The 14,144-nt window shown below is 51.2% G+C and overlaps 1 protein-coding gene across 5 annotated transcripts; it reads right to left on the bottom strand.

The window, feature by feature from the left end:
- Window positions 1-4,693: 4,693 nt before the first annotated feature.
- PIF1 (PIF1 5'-to-3' DNA helicase) lies at window positions 4,694-14,144 on the bottom strand. Of its 5 annotated transcripts, XM_084782375.1 has the most exons (13): window positions 14,016-14,138; window positions 12,987-13,716; window positions 12,086-12,218; window positions 11,867-11,992; window positions 11,601-11,754; window positions 11,383-11,497; window positions 11,152-11,258; window positions 9,195-9,334; window positions 8,826-8,932; window positions 7,480-7,567; window positions 7,234-7,379; window positions 6,205-6,396; window positions 4,694-5,993 (listed from the first exon to the last, which is right to left on the bottom strand). In XM_084782375.1, the coding sequence occupies exons 2-13, from the start codon at window positions 13,530-13,532 to the stop codon at window positions 5,934-5,936; spliced, it is 1,914 nt and encodes a 637-aa protein (XP_084638501.1). In that variant the 5' UTR covers window positions 13,533-13,716; window positions 14,016-14,138; the 3' UTR covers window positions 4,694-5,933. The 5 variants fall into 5 exon arrangements, with proteins under 5 accessions (XP_084638501.1, XP_084638499.1, XP_084638498.1 ...); XM_084782373.1 differs by having other exon boundaries at window positions 4,694-6,396; window positions 14,063-14,144; XM_084782372.1 differs by having other exon boundaries at window positions 4,694-6,396.

Raw genomic sequence — 14,144 nt, 5'->3', positions numbered from 1 at the left:
TGGAATCTGAGAGGTGAAACTTGCTTCTCTTCACCGCACGGTGGGTGGGCACTGCCTGGCCCTACTTGAGGCACGTAGGAGGGAAGGCTTTGTGGAGGGTGGCTGCTGTCAGTTCTTTTTGTTATTCTCAGAGGCCACCTGAGGGGGTGAGCTTGAAGATGGGCGCTTACATGTGGGGGAGGGGCGGGGAAGTAACTTCCTGAGGTGATTGTAATAAAGCCAATCCTCAGGGTATGCCTCGTGCTCGTCTCAGTCTGGCCCTCCTTCAGCCTCTGTAGGATTTGTCTTGTTTAATTGAGATGGGGTGTCACTACGTACTCACCTTGAACTTCCAGAAATCTATTGGAGACTTCTGAACAAAGGAAACTTCCAGCTCAATCTTAACTCAGCCCCCAGCTCCTGAGGATTTGCTGGATCTCCAGACAGGAGTTGAATGACTCATTGGTGCCCCCTAGTGGTGTAAATGCTTAGTGTAGGAAGGCCTGCCTACGGCCAGTGGCCAATAAGGGTGAATAACATGTACCAGGATCTTAAAAGGCATAGCCCCCTACATAGCTGGCCACCCGACCCAGGCAGGAGGTAGAAGTATTCAGTGCCCTCCTCCTCCTTTTTTCCTTTTCTGTGAGACAGGGTTTCTCCATAACAGCCTTGGCTGTCCTGGAACTTGCTTTGTAGTCCAGGCTGGCCTGGAACTCACAAAAATCCACCTGACTCTGCCTTCAGAGTGCTGGGATTAAAGGTATACGGCACCACTGCCTGGCCTTTGGTTTGGTTTGGTTTTTCAAGACAAAGTTTCTCTGTGTAAGAGCCAAGGCTGTCCTAGACTTGCTCTGTAGACCAGGCTAGCCTCAAACTCACAGAGATACACTTGCCTCTGCCTCCCTAGTGCTGGAATTAGTGGTTTGGTTTGGTTTGGTTTGTTTGTTTGTTTGTTTGTTTGTTTGAGACCTGGTTTTTCTGTGTTGCCCTGGCTATCCTGGAACTCCGTCTGTAGACCAGGTTCCTCTGCCTCCTGAGTGCTAAGATTAAAGCCATGCCTGGCTAGAGTGTCCACAACCTTTTAAAATGGTTGTGCTAAGAGCTGTGGAAATACAAAAAATACCTCAGCCAAGTCTCTTGGGACCAGGGGAATCAGCCTCATTCTCAGACAATTTATACATTTTCAGCTACTTCAGATGCAGAGCCCAGGGGTCACTGAGGCAAGGGAGAAAGCAGCCAAAAGCGGGCTCCCTCCCTGCCAAAGGTATGTTTGAGAAGCAGTAGGGACAGTGGCAAGCATATCTCCTAGCCAGAGACTGGCAAGCCTTGTGTCAGGCTTCTTTTTGCTACCCTCTCAAGAACAGGTACATCCCTTACTAGAAAGCAGACACATCACAGGGCTAGGCATGTACTCTGTTGGCCGAGTGCTTGCCTGGCATTCGAGACACCCAGTGTTTCATTGCCAGTCCGTGTGAGCCCAGCATGCTGGTGCATCTCCACTACAAAAGTGGACGTAGAAGGATCAGAACTTCAAGGGTATCCTACATAGAGAAACTCTGTCTTGAAAAACCAAAAGAAAAAAAAAATTACCAGAGAAAGAAAAAGAAAAGCCCCCCGCAATATAAAATATCATCAGCAATGGAGCTCCACTGGGGATAATGCACCATGAACATCTGCTGTCTTAATGATTCCTTTTCATCCATCTGACACAGGCCCTCCTATTGGAGAGGGGGACCGAGAATCCGCATTACTAGGATGGATATAGGCAGGAGATGTGGCATTCTTTAGGGAGGCGGGGCAGGGGCCAGGCTCCTTTTATTTCTTCATCGCCCTGCTGTTGCCTCCCCCGCTCCACATCCTGCAGCCACTCTGCCGCAGAGAGGCAGGTGCTCCACCACTCGGCCTGAGAGGCTTCCCAATGAAACAGTCAGTCCTGTAGCTAAAACTAAGGACAGCCCAGTGCACGTGCTCAAACTCAGAAAATGACCATTCTGGGCTGGAGAGATGGCTCAGAGGTTAAGGGTGCAGGCTGCTCCTCCAGAGGTCCTGAGTTCAATTCCCAGCAACCACATGGTGGCTCACAACCATTTATATAATGTGATCTGATTCCCTCTTCTGGCCTGCAAGTGAACATGCAGACAGACAAAAAAAAAAAAAAAAAAAAAAAAAAAAAAAAAAAAAGAAAGAAAGAAAGAAAGAAAAAAAAAAAAAGAAAGAAAGAAAATAGCCGTTCTGCCTAGAAAAGCCTACATGGGGCATAGCGCTTTATAAATACCCTTTATTATAATTCTATCAGTTTGGTTCCTCTAGAGAACCCTGACAGATACACCATTTTATAAGTCAACTTTTTAGTTAATGTATTTTTTTTTCTGGTTATATAGCATTGTAATAGTTTCTGGGACTGATTTCCAATTTGTCTCATTGTAATCTCTCTCTCTCTCTCTCTCTCTCTCTCTCTCTCTGTGCACGCTAAGGTGGGCTGTGTCAGCCTCATATACTGTGGGATCTGCAGTGCAGAGCCCAGCACCTAACACATGAGGGGTTGCCGGGTGTGGTGGCACATGCCTTTAATTCCAGCACTCAGGAGGCAGAGGCAGGTGGACCTCTGTGAGTTTGAGGCCAGCCTGGTCTACAAAGTGAGTCCAGGACAGCCACGGCTAACAATGAGAAACACTGTCTCAAAACAAAACAACAACAACAAAAAAAACACATGAGGGGTGATTGATCAATATTCATGAAGAAAAAAAAGGATCATCACAGAAGATGGACAGGCACTTCCCTTTATCTTCTGCAGTAAGATGAATAGTGGGGATGTGTTTGTGTTGCTGTTGCTTGTTCCTCCCCTCCGCCCCCACTCTAAACCAGCCCTCACACTGTCTTCTTTTTCCTTTCTTTCTTTCTTTCTTTCTTTCTTTCTTTTTTACTTTTCTTTCTTTTTTTTTTTTTTTTTTTTTTTTTTTGTGTGTGTGTGTGTGGGGGTATGTTTTGAGACAGAATTTCTCAGTGTGATAGCCCAGGCTGCATCCTGGACTCACTTTATAGACCAGGCTGGCCTCGAACTCATAGTGATCCACCTGCCTCTGCCTCCCAGGATTAAAGGCCTGTACCACCACTCCTGGCTTTTTTTTTTTTAAAGATTATTTATTATGTATATAGGGTTCTGCCTGCATGTACACCTGCAGGCCAGAAGAGGGCACCAGATTACATTATAGATGGTTGTGAGCCACCATGTGCGTGCTAGGAATTGAACTCAGGAACTTTGGAAGAGCAGTCAGTGCTCTTAACCTCTGAGCCATCATCTCTCCAGTCCCTGACTTTACTTTCTAGATCCAGTTCCTTGAGATGATGCTGTGGGGAACTGGCAGAAAGGAGGGTCCTTGAGATTGAGGACAGAGTCTCCGGGGAACACCCAGGAAGGTGGCCGGTTGCCGGGGTGTGAGGCTCCTAGAGAGGCTGCCCCTTCTCCCTCTATCCTCAGTGTCATTGTCCTTGTGGATGTTGCTCACTGCAGGTGTCAGGAAGCCACAGCAAAGCCCTGGTTGGTGTGGTTGGACCTGTGTCGTCTTCACTCTTCAGAGTCTTGACTCCTGACTGAGGTGAGGTTTCACTCTACCCAACAGGGGTACACATTCCAGGATAGATTAAATTAGATACCCCCAAAATCAAGAACTGCTGAGTTTATGCATGCCTGCCTCAGGGGCATCTCCCTTAGGAAACACCCCTGTCTTTGTTGCCCTGGCCTTCTGGGAGCATCTTCACAAGGAGACTGCTAAGGAGAGGACCTTCAGGTATCCAGGTGGTCTCAGGGAAGACATCTTGCTTTGTTTTGTTTTTTTTGAGACAGGGTCTCTCTGTGTTAGCTTTAGCTGTCCTGAACTCGCTTCGTAGACCAGGCCAGCCTAGAAATCACAGAGATCCACCTGCCTCTGCCTCCCGAGTGCTGAGATTAAAGGCATGCGCCACCGCCGCCACCCACCAAGGGAAGACATCTGCTCCTGATGTGACTTCTGGGAAGTAAGGAAACATCTCTTCAGGGGCAAGAGAGAGGGCTCCATGGTTAAGAGTGTGGATTGCTGTCACAGAGGACCTGAGTTCCATACGAGCACCCGGGTCAGGTGGCTGTAACTATAACCTGCCTGATACAGGTGCAGTCTCTGAGGAGCATAACAGGCTGCTAGCCACTAAGCCATCTCTAGCTCCCTATCATGCCTTTTTAAAGATTTTATTTATTATTATGTATACACTGCTCTGCCTCCATATACACATGCAGGCCAGAAGAGGGCACCAGATCTCATTATAGATGGTTGTGAGCCACCATGTGATTGCTGGGAATTGAACTCAGGACCTCTGGTAGAGCAGTCAGTGCTCTTCACCACTGAGCCATCTCTCCAGCCCCCTATCATGCTTTTTGATAAACTGAAGATAGTTAGTTGATGGCTCTTTCTCTACCACAATATCAAAGGCAGAGTCTAAGTGAGACAAGGAACTTAGAACTTCCCTCGAGAATTTTTGTCTTAACTTGTGGGTGAGTTACTCACCTTGTTGACCTATTGTTTGTCACCACCTTCAGATAACTCGGTTTTCCAAATGACAGTTGCTAGGAACAAAACCTCACAGACCTCACACCAGGTCGCTGTGATCTGGGTCTTTGCCGTGGCTGAGCAAACACCCCTGTGTGCACTCCCTCAATGAGGGAGAAAGAGCAGGCAGGAGGCACAGTAACAAAACTCACAAGTTTACTCGGCCTAAATAAATACAACCGACAACACCCATTTCAGTGCCCTCTGCACTGCCTCTCCCCTAAAACACAGCACCTTCTGCAGTATCTGTTCTCAGGCCAGGCTCAGAAGGGTGTTTACTAAGGAACCGTCTCAGGCTGAGCTCAGCTGGGAAGGTAATTGAACTTCTATCTTGGGCTTGTGCCTGGCCTGAATCCCCTCTAGGCGCCTGCCATGGTTTGGATGGTATTCCTTATAGGTTTGTGTGCAGGAAGATTGGTCCCTAGTGCAGCAGTGTTAAGGTTGACTTAACCCTTAAGAGATGGATTGCACCACGTGTGGCGGCGCACGCCTAGAATCCCGGCACTCGGGAGGCAGAGGCAGGAGGATCACTGTGAGTTCGAAGCCAGCCTGGTCTGCAGAGCGAGTCCAGACAGCCAAGGCTACACAGAGAAACCCTATCAGAGACAGAGACGGAGATTACATGGAAGGTAACAAACAAGAAGGCCCTGCCCTCATGAGCAGATTAATGCCGTCCCACAGAAATACCGTCTTCCGCTGCTTGTCTCATCACACGACCCTGCCCGCACGTGATCCTGCCATATAGGGCCAGCTACTTTGGAGGCCCAGCAAAGCTGAGCATAGGCTGGTTCTGTGTTCTTAATCTTCTAGAAGTGTGAGCTAATAATAGTTAAAAATAGATCATTTTTTCCATCAAGTACCCAGCCTTCAACCACATGGTGGCTCATAACCATCTATAATGAGATCTGGCACCCTCTTCTGGTGTGCAGACATGCAAGCAAAACACTGTATATATAAACAATAAATAAATCTTTAAAAAAATATTTGTCCTCTGATCTTCACATGTACACTGTGGTGCACATGCACACAAAACTGACCCGTGCAGCGCAGGAAGGCAGGCTCTGACGGAGGCCACTGCTGCAGCACCTGCCTGCACTGCCTCTCCAGTCTATGGCTCAGAACTCTGGCTGTGTGCCCAGCGCTTGTAGAGAGCTTTGTCATCTGGTAATCATCACCATTTCCAGCTTCTGACCCTAGAAGTAGTACCTCCATGGAAAGGGGTGAAACTGAGGCAAAGCTGGTAGGAAGATAGGAAGCCATGTCCCTCAACCCTCAGAAGGCTGAATAAGGGAGAAACACAGGCCCCTCCCCAGGCATTTCCTAGGGCCTTGACCCGTGAAGAAGCTAGCAGCTTGTCTTTTCTTGCAGCTGAGGTCAGAGGTTTGGGTCCATGTTCTCCAGGTCTGAGTTTGCCTCCTCCTCACCTTGGGATTCCTAGGAAGAACCAGAAAGGCAGCAACAGGTTTGTGCCAATCCCTAGGGCCACAGCCTGAGGGCCAACATCTCTCTCCATCGGCCTCCACCGGAAAGGAGTCAGTAAAAACATTCTCTGCCCTAGGGTTCTTCCTACTTACTAGGCCCTTCCCTTTGTCCTTCTCAGCCCGCCCACATGCAGGAGGCCCTTCCTTTGGTGAGGACTCCTTACCAGACTGAGGCCCCGGCTCTGCCGCAGGGTGGCATAAAAGTGCAGCACTCGAGAGTCACAGCGAACCACCGTGGGGTCGAAGTCTAGCACGCGTAGGCCCTGGAGGCTGCGGGCGCGGGAGAGGGCCACATAGGCTTGACCACTGGCAAAGACCCGGCCCAGAGAGATCTCCACACAGTCCAGAGACATGCCCTGGGCGGTAGAGGGACAGTTACAGCCAACTTATCCTGAGGTCTCTTGCATTCCAATGACTTCCATCAACCCGGCTCCTGTGCCTGGGTGGCCTCACCCATCCAGAATCTCAAACAAGGGAGAGCTGGGTACTTGGTGGGTCTGAATGTGTGTGGAAGGGACAGGGATCCAGGGTAAGAGTCGAGGGACAGAGTGAGAGGAAGAGCTCAGGCAGTGGTCAAACGGGCACAGAGCTAAATCTGTATTGAGGTAAACTTTCCTCTCCACTAGCTGTGAGGCCTGGGCAGGTTTCTTAGAACCTTTGTTTTCTGCCTTGTGTGTATCACCAGCTATTGCTAGTTGCATCTACACTTCATATGGTTGTTACAGGGATGAACCTATTACTCTGGTCATAGTCAGGAAATGGCACGGGGGGGGGGGGGGGCGCGCTAGAAAGGGAGAGAAGAATGTGGACTAGGAAGTGCGCTAAAGAAAAGTGTAGACCTGGGGGTGTGGCCTGGCCGGTAGCATGCTCGCCGGGTTTGGATTGAACCCCAGCACCCACATAAGCCAGGCTTGGCTGCGCATACTTCTAATACCAGCTCCCAGGAAACAGAGGTAGAAAGATCAAAGCCAGTGTCCTCTGCTGCTACTTAACGAATCTGAGGCTAGCCTGGGCTACGTGAGATCCCATGGAGCCAGGGGGAAAGGAAGGAACGTTTATGCTGCTTCTGCTCTGGAACATTCCATCCCAGGGATGTCCAGTCCCCATAAAGACTTTTAAGACACATTCCAGAATGTCTCAGCCTATCCTGCCCCGCATGCCCTATTTTGTCCACCCCTGCCCCAGATCGTCACCTGGCTCTTGTGGATGGACATTGCCCAAGCCAGCTGTAGGGGGAGCTGCTGCCGGCTGAGGAACTGGCCCCCAGTGACCTGTACTGTCCAGCGGTCGGTGCGGATGACTTCAGTGACGCCACACAGGAACCTTACTCGGGGAAGTCCTGAGGAAGAGGCACAGAGAAGTGTCACCTTTTGGCCACTCTATGGTTTGTCCCGCTGTGAGATAATCTCAAGCAGTAGGGCCCCTCCCCTTCCGCTCACCTCTCCCTTCTGACTCAAAGCCAACGATCACCCCGCGGGCACCATTCACCAGGCCTCGGGACACTGCTAAGTTCTTCACCAGCATGACCTGAGGAGGAGGAAGGGCAGAGATGGAAAGGGGCCCTCCCAGTGCCTGCCTCCTCTCTAGTAGTTAGGCCTCAGAGAGACGCTGAGGGCTATTACAGAGCTGAGTCCACCACTGTGGTGACTGACTGATCTCTGGGACAAGCTGCCTTATTTTCCTAGAAATATCTTGGCCTTATCTGGGGTCAGAGGGCCTTACCCTGTGTCAAAGGGGCTTAATATTCATGAAGTTGTCCAGAAAGGAGGTGGTAACTCTTTGAAAAGAGTTAGATTTGGGGGCTGGAGAGACGGCTCAGTGGTTAAGAGCACTGACTGCTCTTCCAGAGGTCCTGAGTTCAATTCCCAGCAACCACATGGTGGCTCACAACCATCTATAATGTGGTCCAGTGCCCTCTTCTGGCCTGAAGGGGTACAAGCCGGCAGAGTACTGTATATATAATAAATAAATCTTAAAAAAAAAAGAAAAAAAAGAAAAAAGAGAGAGAAGAGTTAGCTCTAGTGAGGTGCGTGGTGGGACACTTTTAATCCCAGCACTCAGGAAGCAGAGGCAGGCGGATCTCTATGAGTTCATGGCCACCGTGGTCAACATAGCAAGTTCCAGGCCAGCTGGGGCTACATAGTTATCCTCGTTTGGTTTTGTTATTATTGTCATTATTAATTTATTTATTTTTGGTTTTTCCAGACAGGGTTTCCCCGTGTAGCCTTGCCTGCCCTGGAACTCTCTCCGTAGACCAGGCTGGCCTCGAACTCACAGAGATCCGCCTGCCTCTGCCTCGCGGAGTGCTGGGATTAAAGGCGTGCACCACCAGCACCTGGCCTGTTTTGTTTTAAATAGGGATTATTTCTGCCTAGAAGACCACAAATCTTGAGGAATGGCACTTGCTCCTGCCACCCCTCTTTCAGCCACAATGCTCACATGTCCCCACGTGTGCCGACTGGAATCTGAGGAAGGGCTACCCTTCTTGCCCATCCCATAAAGGAGGAGACAGAAGCTGTTCATCTATGAGGTTTTACTGCTCTAGGGGTAGTATACCTTATACCACAGGGGGACGCCACCATGGAGCAGACATTTCACCTGGGAACTGGGTTCAGTAAGGGAAAGAGATTGCCTAAAGTGGCATTGCTTGACAGGACTCTAAATGTGCAAAGAGGAGAGAAGGAGGAAGCTGAAGACAGAAAAGTAGGGAAAGTGGTCACAGTAGGCCCAGCAACTATCAAGTAGAGTATAAATAAGCCGGGAGCCAGCCCTGTTTCCCACTCACCTGAGCCCCCAGCTTTAACTGAAGGACACGGCTAACAGGACATTGGGCATCCAGGGTCCGGGCTAGCTCAGGGTCACTGTCTATAGCCTCGAAACTGTGTAATTCACCTGGAAAAGCAGAGGAAACACGTACTTATTTCTCAGCTTCCAAAAATGTATTAGATGAAGGCGGCTGTGGGGAATGGGCTGGGGACAGCTCCGGCCTCTCTGGGGCCTCGGAAGCAGCTCACCACAGCTTTTGGGTCATAGTTTCACCTGTAAATATACAGAGAGCTGGGGGCCCAGTTTGCTGGTGGTGTGTGCGGTGGGTATCACCCCTGTTTGGTGGCCCCTCCCAGCTGGTTGTGCCAAGGCCAAGCATTCTGTTTACCTGGCAGCTCCTTCAGCCGCCGCTCATTGGTAAGGGCCACATCATCCTGGTGGGTGCAGAGTCTCGTGGCTACAATTCCATCTCGTCCCACTGTATGGGCAGCTGTGGCCCTGAGCTGGCGGGTCACTTCATCTGAACATCTGTGGAGGCTGCACTGTCAGACCAGAGATCCCCCTGGACACCAGAAAAGGTGGGGGCAGTACGGTCTGCTCCACAGACTAAGCCTTGGGACGCACAAAGGACGCCAGGACAAGATTTGCTGCTACCCAATGCCCACCCAGTCCGCTTGTCCCTCAGATGTGGACAGTATGCATGAGGATGACGATACTGGACTCTGAACAGAAGAGGTAGACACCGAGAAACTGGCCACCTCTGAGCCCGCTGTGTGCCTGAAGAAGCAGGGTGTCACGAGTGAGCTCGGGCCAGAGGTTTGCAGGCTTAGAACAGCATCCCAGCGTTGATACCCTGTAATCCTGGCTATGCTGTCATCAGATTGGCCTTTAGGGTACAACCTTCTAGCCGCTTGCCTACTGCTTTGGCTGAAATAGCTAGCCTGAGGTTTTTTTTGTTTTTTGTTTTTGTTTTGTTTTGTTTTTTTCTTCTTTTTCTTCTTCTTTTGCCCTCATGGGTGTGCATGTGTCAGCATGTGCATCTCTGTCTCTCTCTTTTTCTGTGTATGTGTGTGTGTGTGTGTGTGTGTGAGAGAGAGAGAGAGAGAGAGAGAGAGAGAGAGAGAGGGGCGCTACTCACATACTTCTGCAAGCTAGAAGTCAATACTGAATGTCTTCCTCAGTTACTTTTAGTCTTTCGGTTGGTTGGTTGGTTGGTTTTGGTTTTTCGAGACAGTGTCTCACTATGTAGCCTTGGCTCTCCTGGAACTCACTTCTTAAACCAAGTTGGCCTCAAACTCACAGAAATCTACTTGCCTCTTCCTTTGGAGTCCTGGGATTAAATGCATGTGCCACTACACCTAGCAGATTTTACCATTTTTGTTTTTGTTTCTGTTTTTGGAGACAGGGTTTCTCTGTGTAGCCTTGTCTGTGCTGAACTCACTTTGTAGACCAGGCTGGCCTCGAACTCACAGCAATCTGCCTGCATCTACCTCTGAGTGCTGGGATTAAAGGCATGTGCCACCATGTCCAGCTAGTTTTCACCTCTATTTCTTTGGTTTGTTTTTGTTTTGAGATAGGGACTCTCCCTGAACCTGGAGCTCACTCACTAGGCCAGCAAGCTCAGGGAATTCTCCTGTTTTGACCTCCCCAGCATGGGGATTTACAGGCATGTGCTGTCAACCCCAGCTTTTTACACCTGCATTGGGGAATCCAAATTCAGGTGCTCATGCTTCTGTAGCAGGCACTTGACTGACTGAGCCATCTCCCCAGCCTGCTAGCCTGTGTGTCTTGAGGTACTGTAAAGGTAGTAGGTTTGCTGTTTGGCGCTTTATATATATAGTCTCCCTAAACAGCCCAGGGTGGCCTCAAACTCACTATCCTACACGTCAACCTCTTAAGTCCTGTGTTTACAGTTGTGTGCCACAATGTCCAATGCCATAACACTATATGTATGTGTGTGTGTGTGTGTGTGTGATATATATATATATATATATATATATATATATATATATATATATAATTTATTTATTGGTGTTCTAACACTCTTGACTATAGTCTATCCTAAGTTGTCCAGTGTCCTGTCCAAACTTTGTTTTCCCATACAGACTTCTTATTCCTGAGGACAAACATCTCTCCCACTTCCTTGGACCAGGTGAGGGTACCAAAAACGTCTAAATCCTAGGACTGAGGAGGTAGGAGGCAAAAGGATCAGTAGTTCAAGGTCATCCTTGGCCACATAGCAAATTCTAGACTAGCCTAGGCTACGTGAGGCCTGCCACACCCAAACAAACAACACAGATCCCTGCTAGCATCCTTATCCCATGGCCCCCTTTGCCAGTACCCACCTGCCCAACCTCACAGCCTGCAGCAGAGAGACGAAGGTCTGGTCGGCCTGCCTCCATACCTCCGTCAGCTCCAGCTCCACTGGCACACACCTCCTCCAGCTCTTGGCCTGGTGGGGAAGAAGAGAGGGGAGTCAGGGAACAGAGAAGGCTCCCCCACAAGCGTAGGGTCAGAGTCAGGGTGTGTAACTCCCTTACCATCAAAGGTCGGGGCTAGGGCATGGCCACCAGTACCTGGAAGCAGAACCGAGGATTCTGGGAGCCTTTGGTCACCGGTGGCAGCTGTAGGAAGTCCCCACAGATGATGAGCTGGATTCCTCCAAATGGCTTTTTCTGTTGCCTGACAGCTCTGGACAGGAGCAGGGAGTGTTTCAGAGACGCTGGGTGGGCAAGCCCCTTGGAGAAATCGCCAGACTCTAGCCACAGTGAGTGCCCTTGCTCTATGTACTGACCTGGCCACAGCTTCCAACTTGTCAAACAACTCTGCCTCTACCATGGAGATCTCGTCAATGACCAACCGTCGGCAGTTCAGCCAGCCCTGCCGCACTCCTGGCCGCTGGGCCAGGGCCACACACTGGGCCAGGGGAGCCTGGCCTGAGCCGATGCCTGTGAGGGACACTATTCAGGCTGGGCTGAAATCCCAGCCCCCTTGATCTCTCCCCTCCTTCCCCACAGGCCTCGGCTTGCTCTTAGCCCAAGCCCAGGGGCTCACACTTACCTGCAAAGGCATGAAGGGTGGTGCCCCCGATGTGGCAGGCTGCCACACCAGTGCTGGCAGTGGCCACAGTGCCAGCAGGGGGCAGGGAACGCAGGATATGCTTCAGCAGATAGGACTTTCCTGTCCCTGGGCAGTAGGCAAAGTCAGGGTTGCCTGTCCCTCCATGCTACCTACCCAAGGGCTACCCCTGCCACTTGCTCCCATTTCTCCCTCTGTTACCTGCACTCCCAGTAAAGAAAACGCTCTGTCCTTTCAGGACCATTTTCAGTACAGCCGCCTGCTCCTCAGAAAGCTTTGGTTTGGTGGAGTGCATGCTCAGCTTCTTCACTGGCAAGGGCCACCTTGGAGTTTCCTGGGAGGGACAGGGCTATCTCAGAACCTCCTGCTATGCTGCTTGGCCTGTGTGCATTGCAAGACAGATAACTTAGAGCAGGCCTGGGTCATCTGGAGTTCGTCCCAACAAATACTAACCTCAGGCGGGGTGTGGTGGCACACACCTTTAACCCAGCACTTGGGAGGCAGAGGCAGGAGGATCGCTGTGAGTTCGAGGCCAGCCTGGTCTACAAAGCGAGTCCAGAGAGGCCAAGGCTACACAGAGAGACCTTGTCTAAAACAAAACAAAAAAACCAAAAAAACCCAAATACTAACTTCCTCCATTTCTTTCACCAGTTCAGTGCCAGGCACTTTAGATTGGTGGCCACACTTAATCAAATCTAAAAAAAACTCTCAGGCCCACCTGATGGTTTTCCACTCAGGCGATTGGACTATTGCCTGTCTCTGACCGGCCCCTTTCCCATTCTCTCCAAAAGCTCCTCTCTTCTGGAACTGTAATACCCATTTTCCCTTCTTACGTTTCCTCGCTTGGTCTCCACTGCCATCTCTTTAGCATGGGCCATGGTTTCCTGTTCTCAGTTTATCCCAATCTCGGTAATTACTGGCAGGGAAGCACTCACCACTGTCATCATACGCAAATGATACGATGGGCATCTCAGATCACCAGCGGTGCCCTTAATATTGCCGATCATCTCCCCATCCGCCCCCTCCCCCCGCCCCAACCTTGGGCCTCCTGTGTCTCCTCCATCCTCAACAGTAGCACGCCCACTCCCCTTCTGGTCCTCACGGTACTAGACTTGGATTCCATTGACCGCTTCTCCAGCGCGGAATCTGGAGCCCTGTCGGCCGCAGCACGCCGCAGCTCCTCCGGCTGCACTGGACTGATGGTGACAAAGTCTCGGGGCCGCGGGCCCAGCAGTTGTGCCCGAGCAGAGGCGGGTCCCGGCCCCGGGGCAGCTGCTAGCTTCAGGCGCAGCGTGCGCAGGAAGCGGCGCAAGCGCTCAGGAGGACAGTCGGAGAGCAGCAGCTGCACTGAGCCAGCCCTAGGGATGCCATCCGCGGGGAGCCGCAACGTGCTGCGCCCGGCCGAGGCGAAGCGGGTGAAGAGGCGCACGGCTCGCAGCGGGAAGCAGCGTGGCCGCCCCGCGGGTCCCGGCGCCTGCAATCGCAGCATCAATTCGCGGCGTTCGTTTCGACCCAGGCTCAATTCCGCGGTGCGCAGGGCCTGGCGCTTGCGAGGTTGCCCTCCAGGACTCAGCTCCTCTACGGCCACCCGGCACCGCAGCTCCGCGTCCTCACGTTCACCCGTCGCCTCCTGGGTGCCAGAAACCATCTCCAGTGCCTCTGCAGGGGCGCAGAGACCGGCGCACACAAGTCACGGAAAATCCGGATGCCGTGACGGAGAATCCTGTCCAGACCACTTAGGGTCAAGGAGGGTGTCACCGGTAACAGAAGGTGCCGCCAGGATACTATAACCACTCTGGAGTAAGGAGAAATGCCGGCGAGCCTCCGTCGTCCTGCAATAGCCACGTCAGAAAGGGGTTCATACTCAGAAAAAGAAGCCTGCTTGAGGAGACCCACCCAGGCCAGGACGGGACTCGTCCGGAAGCAGAATAATCAGACGTTGAGCGATAGGAATAAGACTGGCTGGAGGTAAAGCAAGCTGAGACAGACACCCCCGCTTCGTAGACTAAATCGTACGTAATCACGGTCAGTGCGATTCCCGTGCTTTGGAAAGGGTGAATCCTAAGGGAATTTATGGAACCTCTGGGCTCAGGAATAACATCGTCCCTCCGTCCGACCCACTCATATGTACCTCTCCCGGCGAGGATCCCTAAAATAATCACGTTTTTTGCCTCCCACCTCAAGGATCCGACAGCTTGACTTGTTGCTTTGGCGAAAAAAGCCGATCAGAATCGGCTGGCAGCAAAGCTACTGCACTAAG

The sequence above is a fragment of the Acomys minous genome (genome assembly GCF_964271855.1).
Source record: "Acomys minous genome assembly, chromosome: 5".
NCBI lineage: Eukaryota > Metazoa > Chordata > Mammalia > Rodentia > Muridae > Acomys > Acomys minous.
This window is presented reverse-complemented; position numbering and strand designations above follow the sequence as displayed.